This window comes from Culex pipiens, chromosome 3 (assembly GCF_016801865.2).
Source record: "Culex pipiens pallens isolate TS chromosome 3, TS_CPP_V2, whole genome shotgun sequence".
Taxonomy (NCBI): Eukaryota; Metazoa; Arthropoda; class Insecta; order Diptera; family Culicidae; genus Culex; species Culex pipiens.
In genome coordinates this window covers 70,646,316-70,669,128 of record NC_068939.1, presented here as the reverse complement: position 1 = coordinate 70,669,128, position 22,813 = coordinate 70,646,316, and the positions used below count along the sequence as shown (strand labels likewise).

Genomic DNA, 22,813 nt, shown 5'->3' with positions numbered 1-22,813 from the left:
GAAATGAACTTTGAGTGATTTGAGTTCGTTTGAGTTCATTTCTGACGTCATAATTTTGTTTTTGTTGGGATACTACGAGCTCAGAAAAGTGCAACTTTAATTTACAGTGCATTGTTTTGTTTTGTTTGCACAAAATTTAAATTTGTTTTCAAACCTTTCAACGGTTTCTATTATAACTATTCTATAGTAACAGTCACTGTTTGTTCAGCGTTTAATTTCGGAATGTAAACCCGTAAAAAAACCGTTTTTCAATGGAACCGACGCCACCAAAACGCGTGAAAATGGAGAACGTTTCCGCCGAGGATGTTCCCGAAGTCAGCGGCGAACCGTCGGAACACTTCTCCGACAACGTCGAGTACGAGATGTTGATCGACGAATATCTCGAAGGGTTTGACGGAGAGTCGGAAGAGGAGGATTCCGATTCGAGTTTGTCGTCAAGTGGGTCGTCAAACTCGGAGGACGGTCCCCGGATCAAGGCTGAGAAATCCGCTTCTTTGGAATATGTTAAGCCGACCGATGGAAGTTTGGAGGCTGGACCGGATTCCAACGAAGCGATCGGTGGGTGGTTTTTGGAATGAAACAGCAGGTTTTCTAACAGTTTAATCTTTTGGTTTGATTTTTAGCTCAGCTAGGTGAATCTGGCGAACAGGACGTGACGTCTCCGGGGTGCTGGTATCACCACAGCGATTCCGGCAAAGAGTTCATCAACGTACAGGAACCGATACCGACCAAGGTTGCCCAGCTGAACTGTTCGGCCCGGCTTGTCGACGGTGACTTTGACATTTGGTTGCACGACGTGGGCAGTTTGATGCTTGTTGGCGAAGGATTCATAGCCAGGGTGGCACCGATCGACGTGAACGAGTTGAGACAGGCCACAAGTTTCGCTCAGGCGAAAACCGTACTGTTAAGGTATCAAGTTGAACTGCAAATCTTGTATAGTCAACTTTTAAACATTTTTCTTTCTCCAGTCAACTCCGCATCGTCCGAATTGTGCTGGATGACGCTACGACGGAGCGCGAAAGTCAGCGAAAAGATCTACACGATCTCTTCGCCAAAATTCGTCAAGATCGTTCCAGCGCCGCTGATGCCGCTCAGATTCTCCGAATCGCTGAAAGCTCAAACGCACTCACGTACCGCGAACTGTGCGAACAGCTTCTCGAAACTCCGTTGACATCAGCCAAGCTTAGGGAACAAGCCGCCAAACTGCTCCGGATCGAGCGGGAAACCGAACGAAGAAACGAGTTTCTACAGCGTTTTTCTCCCGGCTTCTGCGACGATACGCGGGAGCTCAACATCGCGCTAGAACGGTTCTGCGAGGTTGTCGTTTTGAACAAGGTGAACGCTTTGCTGGACGCGCCCCAGTTTCTGCGCGATCTGCTGGATGACGTTCCGATGCGGACCATTTACAGAGTTCACGAGGACGATGTTGCGGCGTTTCGCGAAATGGAGAAGGTGCTGGACGTGGCGATTTTCCGCAAACCTTTGACGGATCTTGCGAAACGTTGGATCGAACGGATGAAATCTCAAGAAACGAGCGATCCGCTGGTGAACCCGATGTACGTCTCGCTGTGTCGAAGCTTGGACGAGTTGATTGCGGCCATCATCGCGCGTTCCGATCACAGCCCGGAAGAATTGCTCCGCAGCGATCAACACGGATGGCATCCGCTGGAAACCGCGATCAAGTGGAGGTCGGACACGGTACTTGCTGGGTGCCTTGAACGGGAGTACAACTTTCTGTTTCGACTGCTGAGTCAAAACGAGCGACCTTTTGAAGGAACGATCGCGGACGAGCATCGCGTGTGGTTCTGCCTTCTCGAGGAAGTTTTGCGCGATCTAGACCTGGGCCCGTTCGAACAAATCGTGGCGAGCTATTTGCAACTTCTGAAAAAGTCAAACATCAGTCAAGTGGAGAAGATCCGGGTCGTCACGCACAGTGTTGGCCGCTTCGTCGTGCAGACTTGTCCCCTCGCAAGCAGCGTCGATTCCGACGAGGACAAGCAAATCCTGCACTCGCAACTGGGCGTCATCAACCGAGCGATGCTAAGTTTCGCCGAACCGTTGCCTGACCTCCTCGAGGTTGTCACCTGCTACTGGAAGAATCGCTGTAAAATCGTGGAGAAATTCCCACGCAAGAAGTCCGGCGCCGAAATGGAACAAATCAAGAAAACGCTGCTGAAGATCGTGGCCGTTGCGCTGCGGAAACAGGTCGACGTCCCCACCATGATAGCTCTGCTCCGTGCCGTCAACGCCTTCGTCGTCGATCTGGACGGCGTTACGTTCGAGTGGTTGGTCAAGTCGCTGCCGGAAAAGCCGAAGAACGCCGCACTCGCACTGGAGTACATCGAACCGGTTGACAGCAAGTGGAGCGGAACCTCGCACCAGGCGTACCGCGTCACCGAGGCGGACAAGTTTCACCAGCTGTTTGCGGTACTGCTGGACGGAGCGACCTGTCCGCGGAACTACGCCGTCGACGTGGTCAACGAGTTGCTCGCGTGCGTCCAGTCTCAGCTTGAGCAGCGCGGTTGGTCGGAACAGGACCAGATCGTGTCCGTCGGAGCCCTGCTGACGGCAATCGGCGCTTCGTTGGTGCACCTGCGACGGCAAGCGGAGTACGAGTCGTACGAACAGTTTCTGGAGGACAGCGTGCGGCCGTTTTGCGCCGTGGTTGAGCGGAGTCAGTCAATGGACGAGTTCTGCAAGCGAATACGGGGGATCGAGGAATCGTTCCGGGACGAGATCAGCCTGTGGTTGAAGACGTTCGGCGAGTTGAACGACGCGGACAGTTTCAGCGCAGAAGAGATGAAACGAACGTATCTTCAGTACGGAGATCACTTTGAGAAGTACGCGACGGAGTCTGGTCAGGCTCTGGCGAGTTCGCTGCAAGCTTCCGTTCATCCGACGCACTTCAAAGTGTGGACACATCAGTTCAAACAGACCGAGCTGCCCAAGATCCTCGCCGGTGTGGCCGCAGTTTGGACGAAAGCGAGTTACAACAGGCCCCACTGCTCGCAGATCATGGCCGTGCTCCGGCTGCTCGGCGCGGACAAATACAAGCAGGGCATCCCGAAGCACTTGGCCCAGATTCCCGCCGGTGGGGGAAAACCGCTCGTATTAGCACTGATCGCCGCGGTTCTTGCCCTAACCGGCCACCGGATTCTGCTGATCTACCGCAGCAAATACCTGGCAAAACGAGACGCAAACAAGTTTGCCCGATTGCTCAAGCTGCTCGGCGTTATCGAAGCGGTTAAATACGGCACCTACGACGACATGGTCGACGCGGTCATTGCTCCTCGCGTGGACGGCGAACCGCTGGAGCTGCAGACGCTGGTGAGTGACCTGATACTTGCGCCGCCAGACAAGCAACGACCGGCCAAACTGAATGCGCAGCATCCGCCAGTTCTTCTCGTGGACGAGGTGGACGTTTTCTTCGACAAAGAAGTCTACGGGAAGGAGTACTGTCCCGGAGCGTTCCCCGTCGTTCCGGGCTTGGAGCAAATCCAGGAAAAAATCTGGAAGTTGGTCACCGATCGTGACCTGCGAGATGTCCAGGAAGTGATGACACGAATTGAAAAGCTCATTTCCTCGCCGCGCTTCACGAGAAAGCAAGAGTTCGACACATTCCTCAACAATAAAACACCCTTCGATCTGATCGTAACGCTGAGCTCGGCCAACCACGTACGCAAACAGTTTACCAACAGAAACTTGTTCTACTCGGAGCTTCAATCGATGGTCGAGAATGCCATTTCGGTCGCAACCGACCGCGCCCAGCACGCCGACTTCAAGCTCAACCAACAGGGCGCGATCACCTACCGCGACGGAGATCGCTTCGTGACCTGGTCCATTCCGGGCTACAAGTCGGTGTTCAACTACTTTCGGCTGAAGCACCACAACTTCGAGCTCAGAGTCGGCTCCACCAAAAACTACGGCTACCTGAACGTCGGTTGCGGACTATTCGCGTACGCCCTGCTGCCAACGGCCTTCCCGCTGATCCTGGCAGTCACCGCAAGTCCGCTTGCCACGCTGAACCACCACGAAAGAGAAACCCTCAACCGATTCTACGCCATCCACCATTCGTCAACCCTACCAAACTCGCGCACCCAGTTCAATCCCGCCGCAGACTTCACCCATCGCCCAACCAAGCCACTCTGGATGGAGCAGATCCTCTCCCGAGCTAAAGCGCAACCCGTTAACCGGCCCGTCATCATCTTCTTCCGCACGTCCACCCTGCTGGAAGAGTTCCGTGCCCTGCACGCGCACCACCTCGATCACGTCCAAGTCCTCACCGAGCAGTCAGCCAAGGATCAGATCGAGCAGGTTGGCACTGCCGGCCGGATTACCCTGGCCACGCGCGGAATGGCACGTGGCGTCAACTACGGCGAAGACCTGCACGTCATTCGGACGTTCTTCTCGGTGGAAGATCAGAGGGAGGAAGCTCGGATTGGCGGGTGTTACGAGTTGATTGTGTGCGATGAACACTTGAAGGAGGATGGTCTGGTTGGGGCTGATTTCGGAGGGACGTACGCGGAACTGGAGGAGGCCCGAGCGGTCGTTTGGTCGCGGGAGAGTGAGGTAATTTTTAAATCGATGGAGAAAAGTGAGAAGAATCACTTTGCCACGATGATGTATTTGCAATCGTTTTTCGAGTGATACTCGATGATTTTTATTATTTTTGGTTGGTTGGTATGATCTGTAATCATTCAAATTGAAGATTTTTTTTCATCTGCAATTTTTTCCTTTTCTTTTAATTCTATAGACACATAATTTGTGAATTGCACAAAGTGCAATTAAACCTACAGTACCGAAAATCATTTTTTTTTTTTACCGAAAATCATATTGAAACTATATGTTTGCAAAATATTAATAAAATAGCATAGCATTGGTGTCTACCGTGTCGTTATTGACCAGACCACAGATGAAAAATAGGAACAAATCATCACCCCTTAAAGCAATTTTCAAAGGTCCCTATCATGCCGATCAATACCGACGCCGGCCACAACCAGTGGTTAGACACGGGGAAGTGGATGGGATTGTAATTCCGATACTTGAGTGTTGGAGACCGCTAAATCGGCTGCGTATCCGACAAAATATCACATCTCGACTTTTTTTTTTATTAGATCCTATAAACATATGGAAGACAATAGCTTATCGGACCTTTTCAACAAAAAAAAACTCTGGACATGAGTTTTGAGGGGTTAGTAAGATGGGTCACGGCGTGTTTTCTAGAACAACCTTATCAGGAAAAAAAAGTCATCGGTACTTTCAAATGTGTCTTATAGGAAATTTTCTCAGCTTTCCAATGCTTCTAAGAGCGAAATGTTTCATCGGGAAATTTCTGAGATATCTCTATTTTAAGTGTTTTGGTTTAAAATTTCTTTATTATTTATTGGAAACTTTATAATAACAGTTCAGAAAACATATGAAATGATGTGTTTCATGTGTCATTTACTCATCAAAATGTGCAAAATAAGACAAGAAACTACTTTGTAGAAGGTTGCAAACCGCTAAACTTTTTGAAATGAAGTTTTAACCAAATTTTTGAATATATGGAATTCAGAAATTAAAATCATAATACAATGTAAAAATATATTTTTATTAGATTATTACATATATTTTTTGTGTACAAATATCACGTGTCTGCTCTGATTTAGCTTGTTCAACGAAAAGTTTGGCAGGTTTGTGATTGTTAATGGTATTATTGAATTTTAATGAATAAATATGATATTTTCTTAAGCAAACATTAACCAGGAACATAAATACAAATATGATTTAAAATCGAAAATGTACTACATATAACTGTTACAAGCTTCAAAAGTCATATTTTCATGACTATAAAATAAATATAAAATTTTATAAAATGTCTACTGTTGAAATTGCACTTAAAAGTAGCAATAAAACTTAAAAGTAGCAATAAAACTCGAGTCTTCCAATTCAGAATGCTGAAAACACCGTCACAAACTCTTTTTTGTTTGAACAATATTATTTATTATTTTAACCCCTGGGCTTTGTCATAATGAGTGTCATAGGTTTGATGCTTGTTTGGCAAAGAGTATGATTTGATTCGATGTGGAATTAAAATCGAAGTGTTCAGTATATTGCTGAAACTTCCATTTTTACACATGGACACCACTTCATGCTGCGAGAACCCACTTTGGCGCAGTCTCAGGGCTTAATCGATGGCCGGTAAGCTGTCATCGAGACAAGGAGGTTCTCCGATAGTGGAAATATCACATTTGTACAATGAACCGCTACATAGGGGCAGGGGGGGCAGAATGGTCCGCCTAAGTAAAATGTACCGAAAACCTTACAAAAACTTACAAATTTATGAATCCAGTGTAGCAGGCTTATGCTTTGGGATGTTCCCTTCAATGTTGTATACTTGGTTGATGAAAATTTTCAGCTTAAAACTATTTTTGATGCACTTTAAAAAAAATGTTTTTTCGACTACTTTTCCAGGGTGCGGGGCAGAATGGACCACCCTGCGGGGCAGAATGGGCCACCTTAGAAAACAAGCCATTTCGTCTAATACAACGTCGAAGGGTGATAAGAAATGACTTAAGTAACCTTTCCAACATAGTTTCCATGAAGTTTGATCACTTTTATAAAAATAGTCACTTAACAAAACAAACATTTTTGAAAATAGTGTAATTATGTCGAAATAAGACACTATTTTTACAAATAAGCGTCAAAACAATTAAAAAATCAACTAATATTGCATTAAACGTGATTTGTGAAGTTACCAGAAGTGAAATAATCCATTTAGCTAAAATTTCGCAACTTTTGATTGTTTTTATAAGGAGCAGGCAGGGTGGTCCATTCTGCCCCCAAGTGTATTTTTATTTAAAACTTCCACCACCAAGCCACTAAATGATTTGAAGGTTCCGTTGTTGTTTGATTACCTTCGTAATAGCTTCTGGTAACATTGTAAACATTGAACAAACTTTTTCAAACAATTCAACTTTTCAGAAAGCTTATTTAAAAACCTCGAAAAAAACAACATTTGCGTAGTTTTGACAATAAATTTACATTTTTGCTCATAATTCGCAAAATACAATGAATTCAAACGTCGTTTTCGGTATGGTGATGTTATTTGACGTCCTATATAAGACCCTTGCCTCACAGTTGGTCTAAATCGATTCTAAAGCCCAAAACCAAGGGTGGCCCATTCTGCCCCCGTGGTCCATTCTGCCCCCCTTCCCCCATGTGATTTTCCCTATCTTAATGTGGGTGTCAGGTTAGGATGCGGGTTTTTAAAAATTTAGTGCTTATAGAATTTAGGATTTTAACTATAAATATCATTCTTTTTATACTTTGCATTTAGTTATTTAGGAACAAAATTAGGAATAGTGAATTTAGTAATTCTATCAGAATCGGTGATTTTCATTCAAGTAGCATAAAACCATTCTGTTTTGTCAAAATTTCCATAGAGTCTCGATCAATCAATAGTGAAATGATATCGGACTAAATTCGTTTACTGTTGAACTAACGGTTGTCGGATTATGAATGTATCGACCATTGTTGAGAATCAAGGATCTACTGGAATTCTGACGATCAAATGGTCGTCTCTTTTTCAATTCACGACTTGTAAAATATGAACTGTTAATCTATTTTTTTGTTTTTAAAAGAAGCCAGACAGGTTTTAAATGAAACTTACTAGAATGTTTGGCTATTAATTAAAATTTTGGGGATTTGAGATAAGAGTAGCTTTCGGATAGGCTACTTTAAATCTTGTATAATTCAAGTTAGGTTTAAGTTAATTCAAGTTAGGTAGTTATCCGCAAATGAATATTTGGACTTATATGAATAATTGAACATTTTGGACTTATGAATAACACACAACTGTGCATTTATTCTAGAGTCAGATCCTTACAGCGTCAGTGTTTATTTGGTCGAAGTGTAGTAATTCATTGGCAGATCTGATTCTAGTTGTAATGTACGACAAGACTACTGACGGACGTGACAGGACGAGGGCCCAGTTCAGAGGTTTCAACATCAACGATGTGCGGCTGGATCACACTCCCAAAAAAAAAAAACAATATTATTTATTATTTTAACAAAAAAAAAAAAAAAACAAAAAAAAGTCTTTCCAAACTATTTGAACAAGAATCAAGAAATAAAACATTTTTTAAAAAAGATGAGATTGAAGATGAGAGTCTTATAAATTTCTAAAATATTGCTAATTTCTTGATCATTTCATACAAAAAAAACTAAAACAATCATTTCATACTAATGAAAAGCATTTCTCCTAAAGCTTGCAAGAGAAGTTTGCAGTTCAATTTTGAGTTTCAAACATGTTTTGTATTCATGCAACTGGTTAATGTTTGATTAAGGAAATACGTTATTTATTTACAAAAATCTTGTAATACCCTATCAATCTCAAACCTGTAAAAATTTCGGTAGTATCACCTAATTCCAAGCTGAATCAGAGCAGATCGGTGTTATTTGTACACAACAATTATGTAATAAACTATTTGTTCTTGTAAAAATAATATTTAAATGCGGTTTTATGATTTTAATTTCTGAATAAATCCCACATATTCAAAAATTCGGTTAAAACAAAATTTTCAAAATGTTTAGCTGTTTGCAACCTTCTACAAAGTTAAAAACGAAACTATTGGCACTACGCCCCCCGGGGCATGGCCTTCCTCTAACGTGGGATTTCTGCTCCAGCGCCTCTGACGAGACAGGAGAAACCGGGACCGACGTTTTACTTCACCATCCGATAGAAGCTCAGTGGATAAGGCGGGAATCGAACCCGCGTCTCATAGCATCATCGGGATCGGCAGCCGAAGCCGCTACCCCTGCGCCACGAGACCCCCTACAAAGTTGTTTCTTGTATTATTTTGCACTTCTTGATGAGAATTTAGTAAATGACACATGAAACACATCATTTGACAAGTTTCCAGGACCGTTTATTTAAAAGTTTCCAATAAATGATTAAGGATTTTAAAACAAAAACTTAAAATATAGATATCTCAGAAATTTTCCGATGAAACATTTCGCTCTTAAAAGCATTGGAAAGCTGAGAAAATTTCCTATAAGATACTTTTGAAAGTAGCGATGACTATTTTTTCTCGTTAAGGTTGCCCAGAAAACACGCCGTGGGGTATGAGATCAGGATTCACTGTGATATGTGATGCGACCATAAGCAATTTGTTTATCGGTTGAAATTCTAAATATCTTAGGCAGCCGGCTGCGGGAAGATACATAATTGATTATTAAAAAAGTTGTTTAAATCTAACGCGTGCCAACCGAGCAGTAGTGCTATGGAATGGACTTATCAGTATATTTTTCTGTGTGTACGATAACGCGAGCAAATTTCAAAAATAGTAAATAAAAGACGCTTTACTCTTCATAAAATGGATAGTTTGATGAGTTAATACTAAAACTGGCAGTTGGAATAAATTATTACGATCAACGAATTAAAACGAAAAGAAAACAGAACACCACGTAACCGATTGTAATGAAATTAAAACAATAACTTAAACGAACTAAACCGGCGGCATTTTGAAAAATAAAGTATTAAATAAAAGGCTCCGAAAAACACGACCGCGAGGTCCCGCTACTCACAATCGAATCTTAACAGCGGTACAACGAAATGGAAGAAATGGAAATGCAAAAACGAGCGTGTCTTTCGTTAAACGGTTCTATAGAAATGAAAATTTCTGAAAATTTAACACATTACTTGAACAATTAATGCACAATCTATCTGACGCCGTTCCTTCTGATCAACGATGATATAGGAAGGGCTTTTAAAATCACAAAACAATTAATGTAATCTTAATTAAAGCCCATAAACATACTAATCATTGAAAAAAATGACGTCCGAAACACGAATAATCCTACAAGGCGTGCGCGCTGCTCCACCGTCCAAAATGGACTGAATCAGGCAACACAATTAACATCAATCACTCTAAAATTGACGCGCTGCTCCACCGTGCAAAATCCCATTTTTGCAAAATATTAACAAAATAACTAAAATATTAATGCAAAACAAACAAAACAAGATGTAAAGAAATCATAATAATAAAAGACTTAATTCGACGAGAAGATATAATTGTAAAATGCTTCAAGAAAATCACATGAAAAACTAAAGGAGCTATTACACTACGGCAAACAAACAAACAAAATCGCACTTTTTGACAGTTTGCCTGCTTTGTTTGTACAAACGTCAGCCTGAATATAATTTTGGCAACCTGTCAAACACGAAAAAGTGCGAATTTGTTAGTTTGTTTGCGGTATTGTAATGGCTCCTTAAGTTTCTCAGAGCAACGCACCCAAAAAAGCTTTGCTGTACATAAATATCTCGACTGTTTTCACACAATTAATTCACGCTGAAAATCAGTTTAAAAGCATTCGCTACTCGCCGCTAATGGCGCTAGCGTGATTGCAGCCAGGCCCACCACGTTGAGTTTTCCACGAAGATAATTCGTTGCAGTGGATCAGAAAATGAACGGTAGAGCAAGTTGTTTAATGTTTTCACACAGTTTTCTCACCAATTGTCCCAGCAGCCCAATTCGTCCGGCACCGGCGCCGTAATCGTCAATTCTCAATCCATAACGAAGACGCCGATGAGTAACTTGACGACACGGGTAGCCTCAATAACCATCTCAACGGACCAGACACTGGCGAATGGCGTCCCCGCAACCGGACAGCCCTCGGTCGTGACCACCCAGCAACCTCAACAATCCGCGACCCAATCCGTCGTTGTAACGACCACGACCGGTGGCCAAACAGCGCAGAAGCGAAACTTGATTGACAATACCAAAGAAAAATGCCGGAAATTTTTAACCAACTTGATCGAACTGGCAAAGCGGCATCCGAAGCTCGTCGAGAAGAACGTCTTGATGCTGATCCAAGAACTGGTCGACGCCAACGTAGAGCCGGAGACGTTTTGCGAACGGCTCGTGCGACTACTCAACGTCAGCCCGAAGCCGTGCCTGGTAGGCTTTCTCAAGGTTTGTCCCAAAGCATTCCATGCCAGTCGGTGAGCTCGTATTAACTTGATTCCTTTCTCCTTGCAGCAAGGCCTCCCCCTGTTGCGTCAATCGCTCGTCACGAAAGAAATCACAATCGAGGGCATCAATCCACCACCCGCCAACGTAACCTTTTCCGGATCGCCTCTGGCTCAGTTCCGGCCGGTCACGAAAATCCTGGTCTCGCAGGCCGCTCCGCGTTTGCACGGCCCAACGCCGATCCGCGTGCTGATGACGCAGTCCGGAATGTCAACGGTGAACCGGATCGGTCAAACGACCATTCGGCCGGCCACTCTGGTGCGGCTACAGACGCCACTGCAGCAACAGCAGCAGCGGGCCTACCTCACGACCACGATGATGGGCGGCCCGTGGCAAATCGCCGCCCAGCAGATCCGGCTAAACGCCGGAACAACCGTGGGCCAGACGGCAATCGGGCAAACGATGTCGAAGATGCCGCAGGCGCTTCTACCGGTGAGTACCGCCCTGTGGCCACCCCGTTTCCCTTTCCTTTCGCTCAATCTCTCGTGAGCGCATTTTCATTTACAGTCATCCCCATATTCGGAACAGTTTACAGATCGGAGAGTTATCTACGTGCGCATGTATTGCGTGTACGTACACGGAGGATTTCTAGGTTAAAATTTGTACCCGCCAGCAAAAACAAATGGTGTGCTAGTGTGCGTGAGATCGGGCTTAGATAACTCTATAGAGATCTCCACGGATTCTCTCACGCACACCATGTTTCTGTGTTAGTATGTGTATTTAAAGTATTGTTTTGGTTTTGATCGATTGTGATTGGCTGAATTCCAAGCAGCTGATTTTGTTTACACTATTTTCACGCAGACATAGGCAAATCGAGTAGACAAGTCGCCTGTAAAAACCAGCTGTTTTCCACGTGCTCGTGGTATAACAAAGGACACAGCTGATTTTGACAGACGAATCATTCTACTCGATTTGCCTATGTCTGCGTGTAACTAAACTCCAAACTAACACACTCTCGCGCGTGGATATCTCTATAGAGTTATCTAAGCCCGATCTCACGCACACTAGCGCACCATTTGTTTTGCTGACGGGTACAAAATTTAACCTCAATCTTTTTCGTGTACGTACAAGCAATACATGCGCACGTAGATAACTCTATGTTCAAAAAAACACCAACTGTTGTCAAACGAACAACCGTTTGACAACCCTTTTGCACGGAGTTCATAGAGAACGGACATCTCAAACCAAAAGTACCAATCGAAGCACGAGAACTGTCAAACGGAGGTACCAACCGAGCATTAGACAAAGGATTTTGCTCGATTGGTACCTCCGTTTGACAGTTCTCGTGCTTCGATTGGTACTTTTGGTTTGAGATGTCCGTTCTCTAATAAGCTCCAGGCTCTCTAGGAGTTCACACACACTATCAAACGTTTGTTTTGATTGTGTGCGTAAGCGCCGTGTAAAAAGTGACAGTTCGTCACTTTTTAGTTTGACTTCGACCAGCCAACGGGTTACAAGCTAAAAAAGTGTCAAACGAAAAAGTGACCAACCACCGGGGGTTGAGTATACTGTCAAAACACTCAATGTTTTAAAATCAAAATGAGCACTTCCCGCACTTCCCAAACTCGGATGAGAATGTCAAGCAGCTATAAAAGTATTTTGCGTCTATCCAGATTTTTAAGCGAAGATAGCGTTACGAAAGGTGCACGTCCTAAATGTCAAAATCACGCAGTGGTACCAACATTACAAAAAAAGTGTGCCATGGTATGACAGCCAGAGCCACACTTTTTTCTAATGAGCAATTCTCTGAGATTTCGGCCATTCGATTTTTTTTTTGTATTTTTTAATCCGGCTGAAACTTTTTTGATGCCTTCGGTATGTCGGGTATGTCCAAAGAAGCTATTTTGCATCATTAGTTTGTCCATATAATTTTCCATAAAAATTTGGCAGCTGCCCATACAAAAATGATTTATGATAATGCAAAAATCTGTATCTTTGGAAGGAATTTTTTGATTGATTTGGTGTCTTCGGCAAAGGTGTAGGTATTAGGGTGTTTCAGCCAAACAAAAAAGTTCTCCGATTACGGCAAACAGAGGTTCCCCTTGTAGAGGATACCCATAGAAACTCTCATGCCAAATATCAGCCCATTTGATTAATAATTTGCCTGTCCCCAGCGAGTTGAAATTTACATGGAAATTACTATGGGATTTTTGTGTTTTTCGTTCAATCGTTCCTACAGGTCTGGGGACAACATGGATTCACTCGGAATAAAGACAGGTGTGTAGGGGATGGTCCAATGAACACATTCCAGAAGGAATTAGCGTTGTCCATTCTGTCCCCAAGGTGCGCATTGGATCGACGTCCGGTGTCTCCAAAACCAACGATTCAACCTTCAAAAGCATCGCATTTCCTTAGTATGCTATGACGGCTAGGTGAAAACCACGACGCCCCATTTCAGACGGTGAACACGTGGAGAGGCATCGATTGCATTATTATTACAAAATCATCATGCTACGTTATTGAGTAGAGTTGAAATCCTTACAGGAACATCATTAATTATAATTGTATTACTTTAAAGAATGTTTCTGAGCCAAAACTTTAGTGTATGCTCTGCCACGTGTTCACCGTCTGATATCTGAGAACTTTTTTGTTCGGCTGAAACACCCTAGTAGGTATGGATACACTGAAAGCCCGACCATGGTAATTTTTAGAACATTTGCTAAAAATGCTGCTTATTAAATTAACTGTGGCTTTTTGGTAAAAGTAAACGCAAATATGGTAAAATGTACCATACTTCCACAAAATTGCATGGTAGCAATTACGAAATCATTATCATTATCTCGGTATTGGAGGGTTAAAATTACCATACCGCTCTCGACATAGTAAAACTGACTGCGTTAATCAGTCAATCCAAGCACGGATTGTTTTTAGCAAAAATACGTCGGTGCGTGTTCTCAATTTAACCCTACAATATGGTAGCAACTACCATGATTGGGTTTTCAGTGTAAGGACTACACTAAAAAAATGAGATACACGGTAAAAAATTTGAGTGATTTGCAAAAAAATACAATTTTTTTCATTTTTGATATGTTTTAGGACCAAAAGCCAACTTTTCAGAAATTTCCAAAATAGGCAAAAAAACATTGACCGAGTTATGAATTTTTGAATCAATACTGATATTTTCAAAAAATCGAAAATTTTTCAATTTCATTTTTTCATGTAAAATCAAATTTGCAATCAAAAAGTACTTAGGGACCATCCATAAACCACGTGGACACTTTTTTGGAAAAACCCAAATCCTCTCCCCCCCCCCACCATCGTGAACAATTTTCATACAAAAAAAATCTATTTTGTATGGAGCGTGGACAATCCCAACCATCCCCCCCGCCCCCCTGAAGTGTCTACGTGGTTTATGGATGGTCCCTTATGTGAAATTTTGAAAAAGTGCACCGTTTTCAAGTTATAGCCATTTTTAGGTAACTTTTTTGAAAATAGTAGCAGTTATTCATTTTTTAAAATTAGTGCCCATGTGTGCCCATTCTTGAAAAAAATATTATAACATTGTAAATCGGACCATAAGTTGCTGAGATATGGACATTAGAATATCGTGGGTTGTTTGGGTGAGACTTAGAAAATTGTTAGAAAACATCAATTTTTCTGTTTTTAAATCTTTGCATGGCAATATCTCAGAGCAACTAAGGGTCGTATCAACTAAGTTCAAAAAAGCAAAATATAGAGAATTTTCTCAGCTTTTCAAAAATATTTTTTTTCAAGTGTGGGCAAACATGGGCACTAATTTAAAAAATTAAATAACTGTGACTATTTTCAACATAGTTACCGGAAAATGGCTATAACTTGAAAACTCGTTGAAAACGGTGCACTTTATCAAAATTTCACGTAGGTACTTTTTGATTGCAAATTCGATTTTACATCAAAAAATGAAATTGAAAAAAATTTGCGACCAATATTTTGATTTTTTGAAAAAATCAGTATTGATTCAAAAATTCATAATTTGGTCAAAGATTTTTTGCCCATTCTGGAAATTTCTGAAAAGTTGGCTTTCAAAAATTGAAAAAAATAAAAATAGTGTTTTTTTTTTTGCAAATCAAGTTTTAGTGACAAAAAGTGAAATTAAAAACAAGGGTCCTGAATGCTCAAAACCCACCACTCCATTCGCGAGCACAAATAGCAGGCGATGCGATACTGCCCTGATGTATTCCTACCGTTTGTCACTTTCACACCATTCGCTTCCGAACACTCTCTCTTCTACTCTCCTTCTCTCTCTGATCGGCTCAGTCTCCGAACGGCTCAGCTCAGGCAGGCCGAACGTCTCCGATCACTTCGAACTAAAAATATTTATTCTCTGATGCGCTGCGTTATACTCATTGATTTGGTTTGCACAAAATCAATGTTATCAATTAAATTGTGCATTTATTTTGATTTCATAGCATTATACACATCATTCAAAGAAACTTCCACCAAGAAAAAATCAAATTGATGGCAAACTGAGGGCGTGAAGACAAAAAGACTGCCGCGCTAGCATTTTGTGAGAATGGCGCTTCGCTGAGCACGTTAGTTTGTGAGTGTCGTTGAGCGGCAAATATTTTCACGATGTATTTGTTCGCTGAGTGAACATTTCGGGCCACTCGCTGGTTGCTTGCGAGTCTCATTCGCTCATGAATGCTAGCGGGTTGGAATAGGCGACGAATGGATAGGCGATGAGTGAGTGGTTTCTGTTCATTGAATCGAAAATCAGGACCCTTGATTAAAAATAACCACAATTTTTTTTACCGTGTATCATATTTTTTCAGTGAAGTCCTTACCTACAACTTTGCCGAAGACACCAAATCGATAAAAAAATTCCTTCCAAAGATACAGATTTTTGAATTTTCATAAATCGTTTTTGTATGGGCAGCTGCCAAGTTTGTATGGAAAATTATATGGACAAACTAATGATGTAAAATGGCTTATTTGGGCATATCGAAGGCACCAAAAAAGTTTCAACCGGATTAAAAAATACAAAAATTAAATTTTTAAGAAAAAAGACCGATCTCGTTGAGAATTGATCTAATGTTGGCCGAAAAATAAAGGGGGCAAAAAGATAACCTAATTTTAAAATCTCTAACAACTAAATAGAACCAGCCGGCAAAGTCATCAGATGCGCCGGCCAACAACGCTCGTGACGACTCCGATGTTTCCAAAGGGGTCTCCAAAGGTGGTCCATCGCAAGGGGATGACCCGGTCCAAAAGAAACGACTACGACTGTCGAAGTTGAGTGTCATCGTAGAGGAGGAGAATGGAGCTAAACTTAAGAAGGTGGTTCCAGCAAAGGTAGGGGTCGGGAAAAGGAAGAAATTGTTAGAGGATCTGTCAGAAAAATTAAAGACAAAGAAGAAGCAGTGTACCAAATGCCAAAAACTCTTGTGCAACACGACGGCGTTGCGATATCACCTTAACTCATGTTTAGGAGAAAAACCATTCAAATGTAGCTATTGCGATCAATCATTTGCGAATCCAGCCGGCAAAAAGTATCACGAAGGAAAAGTTCACAATGTTGCGCCTTCCAAACCCTCTGCTTCCACTGATTAAAAAATAACGATTAAAAACCTCAAAATGTAGTAGAAACTGTTTATTTGACAAATATATTTAAGCAACCGAAAAATTTTAATTTCAAATTCACTTCGACAGCATCGGCAAGTTTTGCCCGCGCTCAAGCCCCAGCATGTTCTTCCCTCTCCAGTAGAAGTGACCGGCGACGGAACGGCGATCAAGGCCATCGCAGACAACCCGAGAAAAAGGTCATCCTCAAGCAACGTACCCACGGAAGAGCAGCAGTATCCAAAGCGATTCAAGTGCGTACAATGCCCCAAGACCTACTCAAACAAGGGTGGGTTATCACTGCACGTTAAGGAAATTCATTTGGGACGGAAAGAACCGTTCACTTGCACAATTTGTGGAAAGGTCCTATTTGGAAAAGCTGTGTTCAAGCAACACCTTAATGTCCACATACGCCCGTTCCAGTGTGAAATTTGCAAAAAGACGTTTTCGCAATACCGCGGAAAACAGGTCCATCTGTGTGCAGGGAAATTTAAGCCACAACAATAACGCTTGCGGAACATCGATGCAAATCAAATACGTACGTAATATATTTAGATTTAACTGTTGGTACATTTAAGTTTCTTTAATTGCTAGTTTAAAAAAAAAAATGCCGGTTAAATAAATTTGTTTGATTTATTACACACTAAATGCATATGTAGGTTTTTTTAGACTCTAGAAATTGATCACAGTCTCAAATAAATGGATTCCCAAACCCCAGAACTTCAAAAACCGTATTAAACTGTGTCGTCGACGCCGAGGTCGACGCGGTGTTTAAAAAAACCCAAATATCTTCAGTTTACGGTTACGATTAACGACCGTTGGAAAAAACAATAATTACTTTATTTCCATTTTATGCCTGCAGTTTTTGTACTTTTTGCCTTTCTTACTAAAGAAAGGTATAGGTTTTACTTTAAGGCTGGACGTCATTTCCAGCTTCGTAAATATGTCGATTCAGCATGAATTTTAATCGGAAAAATCGTCAAAAAATCACACTGCATCGATTTTCGACGCTCTATCGATTCACCTTGACAGAACTCGTCTATCTCGAACCCTCGAATTTTGAGAAAATAAATTCCGTGGAGGTCGAGTGATGTTCGTATGTGGTAAAATTTGGCAAAATTTTGTGTCGCGCCGTTCTCTGCTCCCATATATCCGATTTCGATTCTTCTGAATGCAGATGAAAGATAGTGTGCTGAACCTGGGCGATTTGCCTCAAAAATTTCGAAATATTCATCTGTTTTCGGATGCGGCCAGACTTTTCAACAAAATACACAGTTTTCAAATGAAAATATGGTCAATTTTTTTCATTTTCATATCTTTTATTTATCTCAAAAATTGCATTTTTCGAGCTCTACAACCTCCCAAATTTTCATCCAGATCCATAATCTGGTTCTGGAGTTAGAGCCGTTTGATTAACCTACCAAAAGAAAAAAAAATCCCTAAAAAAAGGTAAAAACCGTAAAAACTACAGACTGTCTAGGGAAACAGACTGGCCAATGCAAAATAAACAGGCACTGGCAACGTATGTTTTGCGCTTGCAACACTGCCAGTTTTGCTGGGCGTAAAGGGCGGTTGGTGTCCAGCGCGTTTGGTGTCCAGAAACATTGGCCAATCTGTTCCCTAGACAATCTGTAGTAAAAACCCACCTGGTGACCTTCGCCAACATTTTTCATTTCCAATTTTATCCGAAATTTCTTTCTACATTCATAGTACAGACCATGAGTAAGCATCTGAAACAAATTCGACATCGATCGGCAATCCCGATCAATTTTTAGAACTATTTACTTTTTGCCTTTCTTACTAAAGAAAGGTATAGGTTTTACTTTAAGGCTGGACGTCATTTCCAGCTTCGTAAATATGTCGATTCAGCATGAATTTTAATCGGAAAAATCGTCAAAAATTCACACTGCATCGATATTCGACGCTTCGTCGCCAAGTCGACAAGTTGTCAAGTTGAGCTTCGAATACTGGTGCGAGAATGCTGGCGCATATATTTTGTGGCTCGACTTATACTCGTTTTGTAATAGCTTGTCTACCGATGTTTCCTACAACATGTATGATATCATAGCTTTTCGGTTTCTTTTGCTCTGTCCTTTTTTGCATAACTGTCCAATGTTTATGCAAAAACTTTTGTGACATAGGACATTCATCCGGCTACAATCAATTTGTTTCCCGTGCGCTCCTAAAATCGCCTAAATGTAGACTTCATTTTCGTAATTTTATTTAACAGGGTTCATTGGATTCCAATAGGAGCTTTCCAAGCTTTCATCGTTTATATCGTTTTCAAAGTGTTCAATGCTGGCGACGCCAATGGCTTTCTACCTAAGGTTCTCGCGATTGAGTGTGTACGGGTGCGTTTGTTGAAAATAGCTATCTCTGACTCTGTCACTTTCTTAGAAGCTGAATGGCTAGCTTCCCTGCACCGTGCGGCACACGCGGTTCACCGAAGCTAAAAAACCAAAACCGCGGTGTGCGTTGCCACTGGCGCATGGGAAGCTTGCTATGATCGCGTTTGTCATAAACGCTTGTTTGATTACAAACGTACAAACATATTGTACGATTGAATATTGTACGATCAGTACCTAGCTGGACTCGGTCACTGGAAACGACCGGCGGCTCAGTGACCGACGAAATAGGCGGCGGGCCAGATGCGGGCATAAAAATGTCAAAATCTCTTCCCCCCTCACTTCGTCTCACCATCCAGCTGCAGCTTTGTTGACAAACAAACGGAGCACGCGGTCGCATGATGGCGGCATCGAGCCAGAATTAGGGGTGATCATTTGATTAAAAATGAAAGTTTTTTCAAGAAAAATAATATTTTTCCGACCGAATAAAAAAATTGCGAGCATGTTCAAACAATTATTCCTGATGTCGGAGAAGTGATAAAAAAGCAAAATGTTAATCCATAATTTTTCTATAAATTGATTTTTTTCACTCCAACTGGGAACCCCTAGGTCTATCCACGACCGTTTCCAATGACCGTGAGAAGATGCCAGAAAATCCAGCTACGAGCTAAATCCACAATATATTCTTTTGGTGAAAATTGCGTTTTTTATTTCTTTTGGAAATCATATCATTTATAATACTTTGCTTTCATCATAAGACTTTCTTTTGTGCTGACGTTATAAATAAACAAAGTCGATGTTATGAATTGAAAAAAGTTCTACCATTGTTATATTCTTTAGTAAGAAAGGCTCTATCTCACCCCAGGTGGGATTAAATCGGGTTTTTTTTTTACAGTGCGCAGTTACTTTGTTTTGGTTCCGTAACGAACAGCTGTTCTTTTGTGATGGAGCCGAAGTTGACATTTCTCTTTTGTTCTGGTGCCGAAGTTGACTGCTTGTGTTGGCTACGGGCGAGCTGCCTGTAGTGAGATATAGATGTCGCCCCCCTGGTTGGAATGACCATATTCAAATCATTCAAATACACGCTGCACAAGAACAGCCCGCATTTCACATAAAAACTACCCGTTTAGGGTTTTTCGTAGGCACATTTTGGCGCGCAAACAACCGCTGGGCATGCTCACCACACGCGCATGGATTTGAAATCGCAACCGTTGCCCCGGGATACGGCGGATTTGTTGTAATAATAAAACACTATGACCTTATAACAAATTTTGCGCAAAACTTCTTGAAGGCATTCAGCCAAAGTTGAACGCGTTATTCTCTTGCGTTGGAAATTCCCAGTGATTCATCAAAAATGACCGACCACCACCATCCAGATCACCCGGACCGCGGCGATTCGATTTCGATGCATGATTTCCTCGAGTTTCTTAAAATTACCTGCCAAGTTAACGATTCCTTCAACAGTAGCAAGAAGAACCCTCCGCCGTTCGATTACAACCAGCTGGCCCGGAACGAGCTGGTCAATGCGACGGTGCGACCGGCCGAGAATGCTTCACCCGCTAGGCAACAAGGCAAAAAAGATGACGCTCAAAAAAAGTCCTTCAAAAAGAAGTCCCTGTCGCACGGGAAGGCCCCGCCCGCGGCTAAACCGGTGGCCACCAAGCAGCCGGAAAGTGCCGTCGACGTGCCGAAGCGAAACCTGGACGCGTTGCTGAACGAAAAGCTGGACGAAGTGTTGAACGAGGGCATCCTGGACTCGGTGCTGCCGTTCATCTGTCCGGTCAACCCGCCAAGCTCGTCCAGTGGTTACGGGAAAAGCATCGGCACCAAGCCGGTCGTCCCGATCGGGATGACCAAATCGATTGGCAGTGGTGGCGAGGCTAGCTCACCGGATGCCGGGGGGCAGAGCGCGGGAAGTAGCGCGAAAAAGACAAGCCTGTCGGCCGTTGGGGACGTGTCGCAGAACTTTCTGATCGCCAGCAGCACCAGCAAGATTGGGGCACGCAGGAAGTCGTCGTTTTCCCAGCTGGCAATTCCGGATAGCAGGGCGGAGTGAGTATTGGTTTCGGGGGGTTTCGGTCGTACAAAGTGTCGTTCAAATTGTGTTTCCGTGCTTTGCAGGCCGGAAGTGATCATCCACGTGTGCGACGAGGTGAAGGGAACGTCGCGGGATTTTTCCTGTCCCCAGAAGCTGTTGATTTCGAAAATGGGTTACTTTGCGGATGTGACCGCTGGTCAGCGGCTCGAGGACATGGACATTTCGGTGCACTGCGACCTGCAGATTTTTGAGTGGCTCATGAAGTGGGTCAAGAAGGATTCCATGTCCCAGGACGAGTGGCCCGCGCTGGATCCGTCGAACGTGGTTCCGATTCTGGTGTCCGCTAGCTTTCTGCAAATGGAGCCGCTCCTGTTGGACTGTTTGTCCTTTTGCCACGCGCGTTTGAACGAGGTCGTTAAGGCATCCGCAAATCTGGCCTGCCTCAACGACAGCATCATCACTCGACTGGCGGCGATGTTCACCAATCTCGAGTTGGAAATGGTTAAAGACAAAAAGGACCGCATCGCGCCTCGGCTTTGGACAAAGTTGATCCAAAGTCTGTGCGAAATTGAGCCGCAGGCGCTGCGAGGCCATTACGCCACGCTGGTCGGTATGTTCCGGTGCCTTCGATGTGCCAAATACCTCACGCAAACCGTTAGCACGTTCATACACTGCGTGCCGCAGAATATTCGTTTGAACCGGTGGGGACAGCTGATTAGCTCGCACGTCAAGGATCCCGCCTGGAACCTGACCAGCTACGTGGCCAGCCTGCACAAAGAGTTGCGTTCGTGGCGAAAGGTCTACTGGCGGCTCTGGGGACACTGTCACTTTCTGTACTGCGCCATTTGCGACACGCACTTTGCGGTTTATCAGATGCTGTGGTGCCAGTATCATCCAGAGCAGCCGCAGTTTTTGGGACCGGCGGCGGAAGGACGCGTCACGGGACCGGCCGGACGTTATCCATGCTGCGGAAAGCAAGCCTACCGCTACGAGACACTACCAGGACCAACGGTGAGGGCCGCGGGAAGAACAACAAGTGCTATCAATTTTAAACGGATCTCTTCTTTGCAGGGTTGTCAGTACCGGGAGCACACCGTGCAAGCGGACACCGATCGCGACAGGGCTATTCTGCAGCTTGCCATCCACGCCTCCGAGGGTGGTTGCCTGTACGAAACGGCTCCGTTCAAGCCACCGAGCACAGCGAACCAAGAACCGTGGTGGAACGGCATTGGGATATTGCCACACCGCTCGAGACAGGGTTTGCTGCCGTCGTTCCACGTGGACGGCGATCCCCACCCGAGTCGTGCCAACCGAAAGTTCATCCCCCGTCAGATGTCGCAGTCGGTGGCCGAGTCTGACACGGAGTCGGACTCGGAAGATGCGGACAAATCCGGTACGATCCTGAGCCGTTCGTCGAGTAGCAGCAGCGATGGCGGTGAATCCGAGTACAGCAGTCCCCGCTCGTTTCGGCCCAAGAACGCCAAGTGCAAGCCGAAGATGTCCTACGGGAGGCACTGGGCCGGGGAAATGAGCGCTCGGAGCAACCAGGATAATCAGCGCGAGTTTGAGGAGCGCGCCATGAAGCAGATCATCTCGATGGTTGGGAAAAAGACGGGCGGCGAGCAAAACCAGCAGTACGCGACCTACCAGCAGGGCGGAATCTTCGTGAAGCTTGAAGCGGACTGGCGCGAGTCGATGAAGCAGAAAAATCTGGCCAGCGTCAAGGCCAAGCCGAACGCCTTCAAATGATGACTAATTCTGGATCTGCGCGAACGATCGCTGGAGAAGACGGTTTGAAGCGAGTTCCACCGAATACTATTGATCTGCTACGAATAAGCCTATACACGAGGGCACAGTCCCTTAACTTATAGTTACTTAGT

General features: G+C 43.7%; 2 protein-coding genes across 6 annotated transcripts; both read left to right on the top strand.

Moving 5' to 3' along the window:
- Nucleotides 1-165: 165 nt before the first annotated feature.
- On the top strand, nucleotides 166-17,142 carry LOC120419975 (uncharacterized). 4 transcript variants are annotated; one of them, XM_052709768.1, is made up of 7 exons: nucleotides 166-558; nucleotides 624-909; nucleotides 969-4,569; nucleotides 10,509-10,955; nucleotides 11,022-11,444; nucleotides 16,089-16,283; nucleotides 16,641-17,142. In XM_052709768.1, exons 1-7 carry the CDS (start codon nucleotides 252-254, stop codon nucleotides 17,055-17,057), a joined length of 5,676 nt encoding a protein of 1,891 aa, XP_052565728.1. In that variant the 5' UTR covers nucleotides 166-251; the 3' UTR covers nucleotides 17,058-17,142. The 4 variants fall into 4 exon arrangements, with proteins under 4 accessions (XP_052565728.1, XP_052565727.1, XP_052565726.1 ...); XM_052709767.1 differs by having other exon boundaries at nucleotides 10,506-10,955; XM_052709766.1 differs by having other exon boundaries at nucleotides 10,485-10,955.
- A 2,968-nt stretch (nucleotides 17,143-20,110) lies between these two features.
- Nucleotides 20,111-22,803, top strand: LOC120419984 (SANT and BTB domain regulator of class switch recombination). Of its 2 annotated transcripts, none has more exons than XM_039582863.2 (4): nucleotides 20,111-20,302; nucleotides 20,363-20,947; nucleotides 21,017-21,944; nucleotides 22,005-22,803. In XM_039582863.2, exons 1-4 carry the CDS (start codon nucleotides 20,250-20,252, stop codon nucleotides 22,680-22,682), a joined length of 2,244 nt encoding a protein of 747 aa, XP_039438797.1. In that variant the 5' UTR covers nucleotides 20,111-20,249; the 3' UTR covers nucleotides 22,683-22,803. The 2 variants fall into 2 exon arrangements, with proteins under 2 accessions (XP_039438797.1, XP_039438796.1); XM_039582862.2 differs by having other exon boundaries at nucleotides 20,112-20,302; nucleotides 20,360-20,947.
- The last annotated feature ends 10 nt before the right edge of the window (nucleotides 22,804-22,813 follow it).

What these genes read in the sequence shown, in the direction of transcription:
- LOC120419975 (XM_052709766.1), top strand. Translation starts at nt 252, where the DNA reads ATGGAACCGACGCCACCAAAACGCGTGAAAATGGAGAACGTTTCCGCC. An exon ending in GGATTCCAACGAAGCGATCG is followed by an intron (nt 559 to 623) that starts GTGGGTGGTTTT and finishes TTTGATTTTTAG; the next exon opens with CTCAGCTAGGTGAATCTGGC. An exon ending in GCGAAAACCGTACTGTTAAG is followed by an intron (nt 910 to 968) that starts GTATCAAGTTGA and finishes TTCTTTCTCCAG; the next exon opens with TCAACTCCGCATCGTCCGAA.
- LOC120419984 (XM_039582862.2), top strand. Translation starts at nt 20,250, where the DNA reads ATGACCGACCACCACCATCCAGATCACCCGGACCGCGGCGATTCGATT. An exon ending in CGCGGCGATTCGATTTCGAT is followed by an intron (nt 20,303 to 20,359) that starts GCATGATTTCCT and finishes TTCCTTCAACAG; the next exon opens with TAGCAAGAAGAACCCTCCGC. An exon ending in AGACACTACCAGGACCAACG is followed by an intron (nt 21,945 to 22,004) that starts GTGAGGGCCGCG and finishes TCTTCTTTGCAG; the next exon opens with GGTTGTCAGTACCGGGAGCA.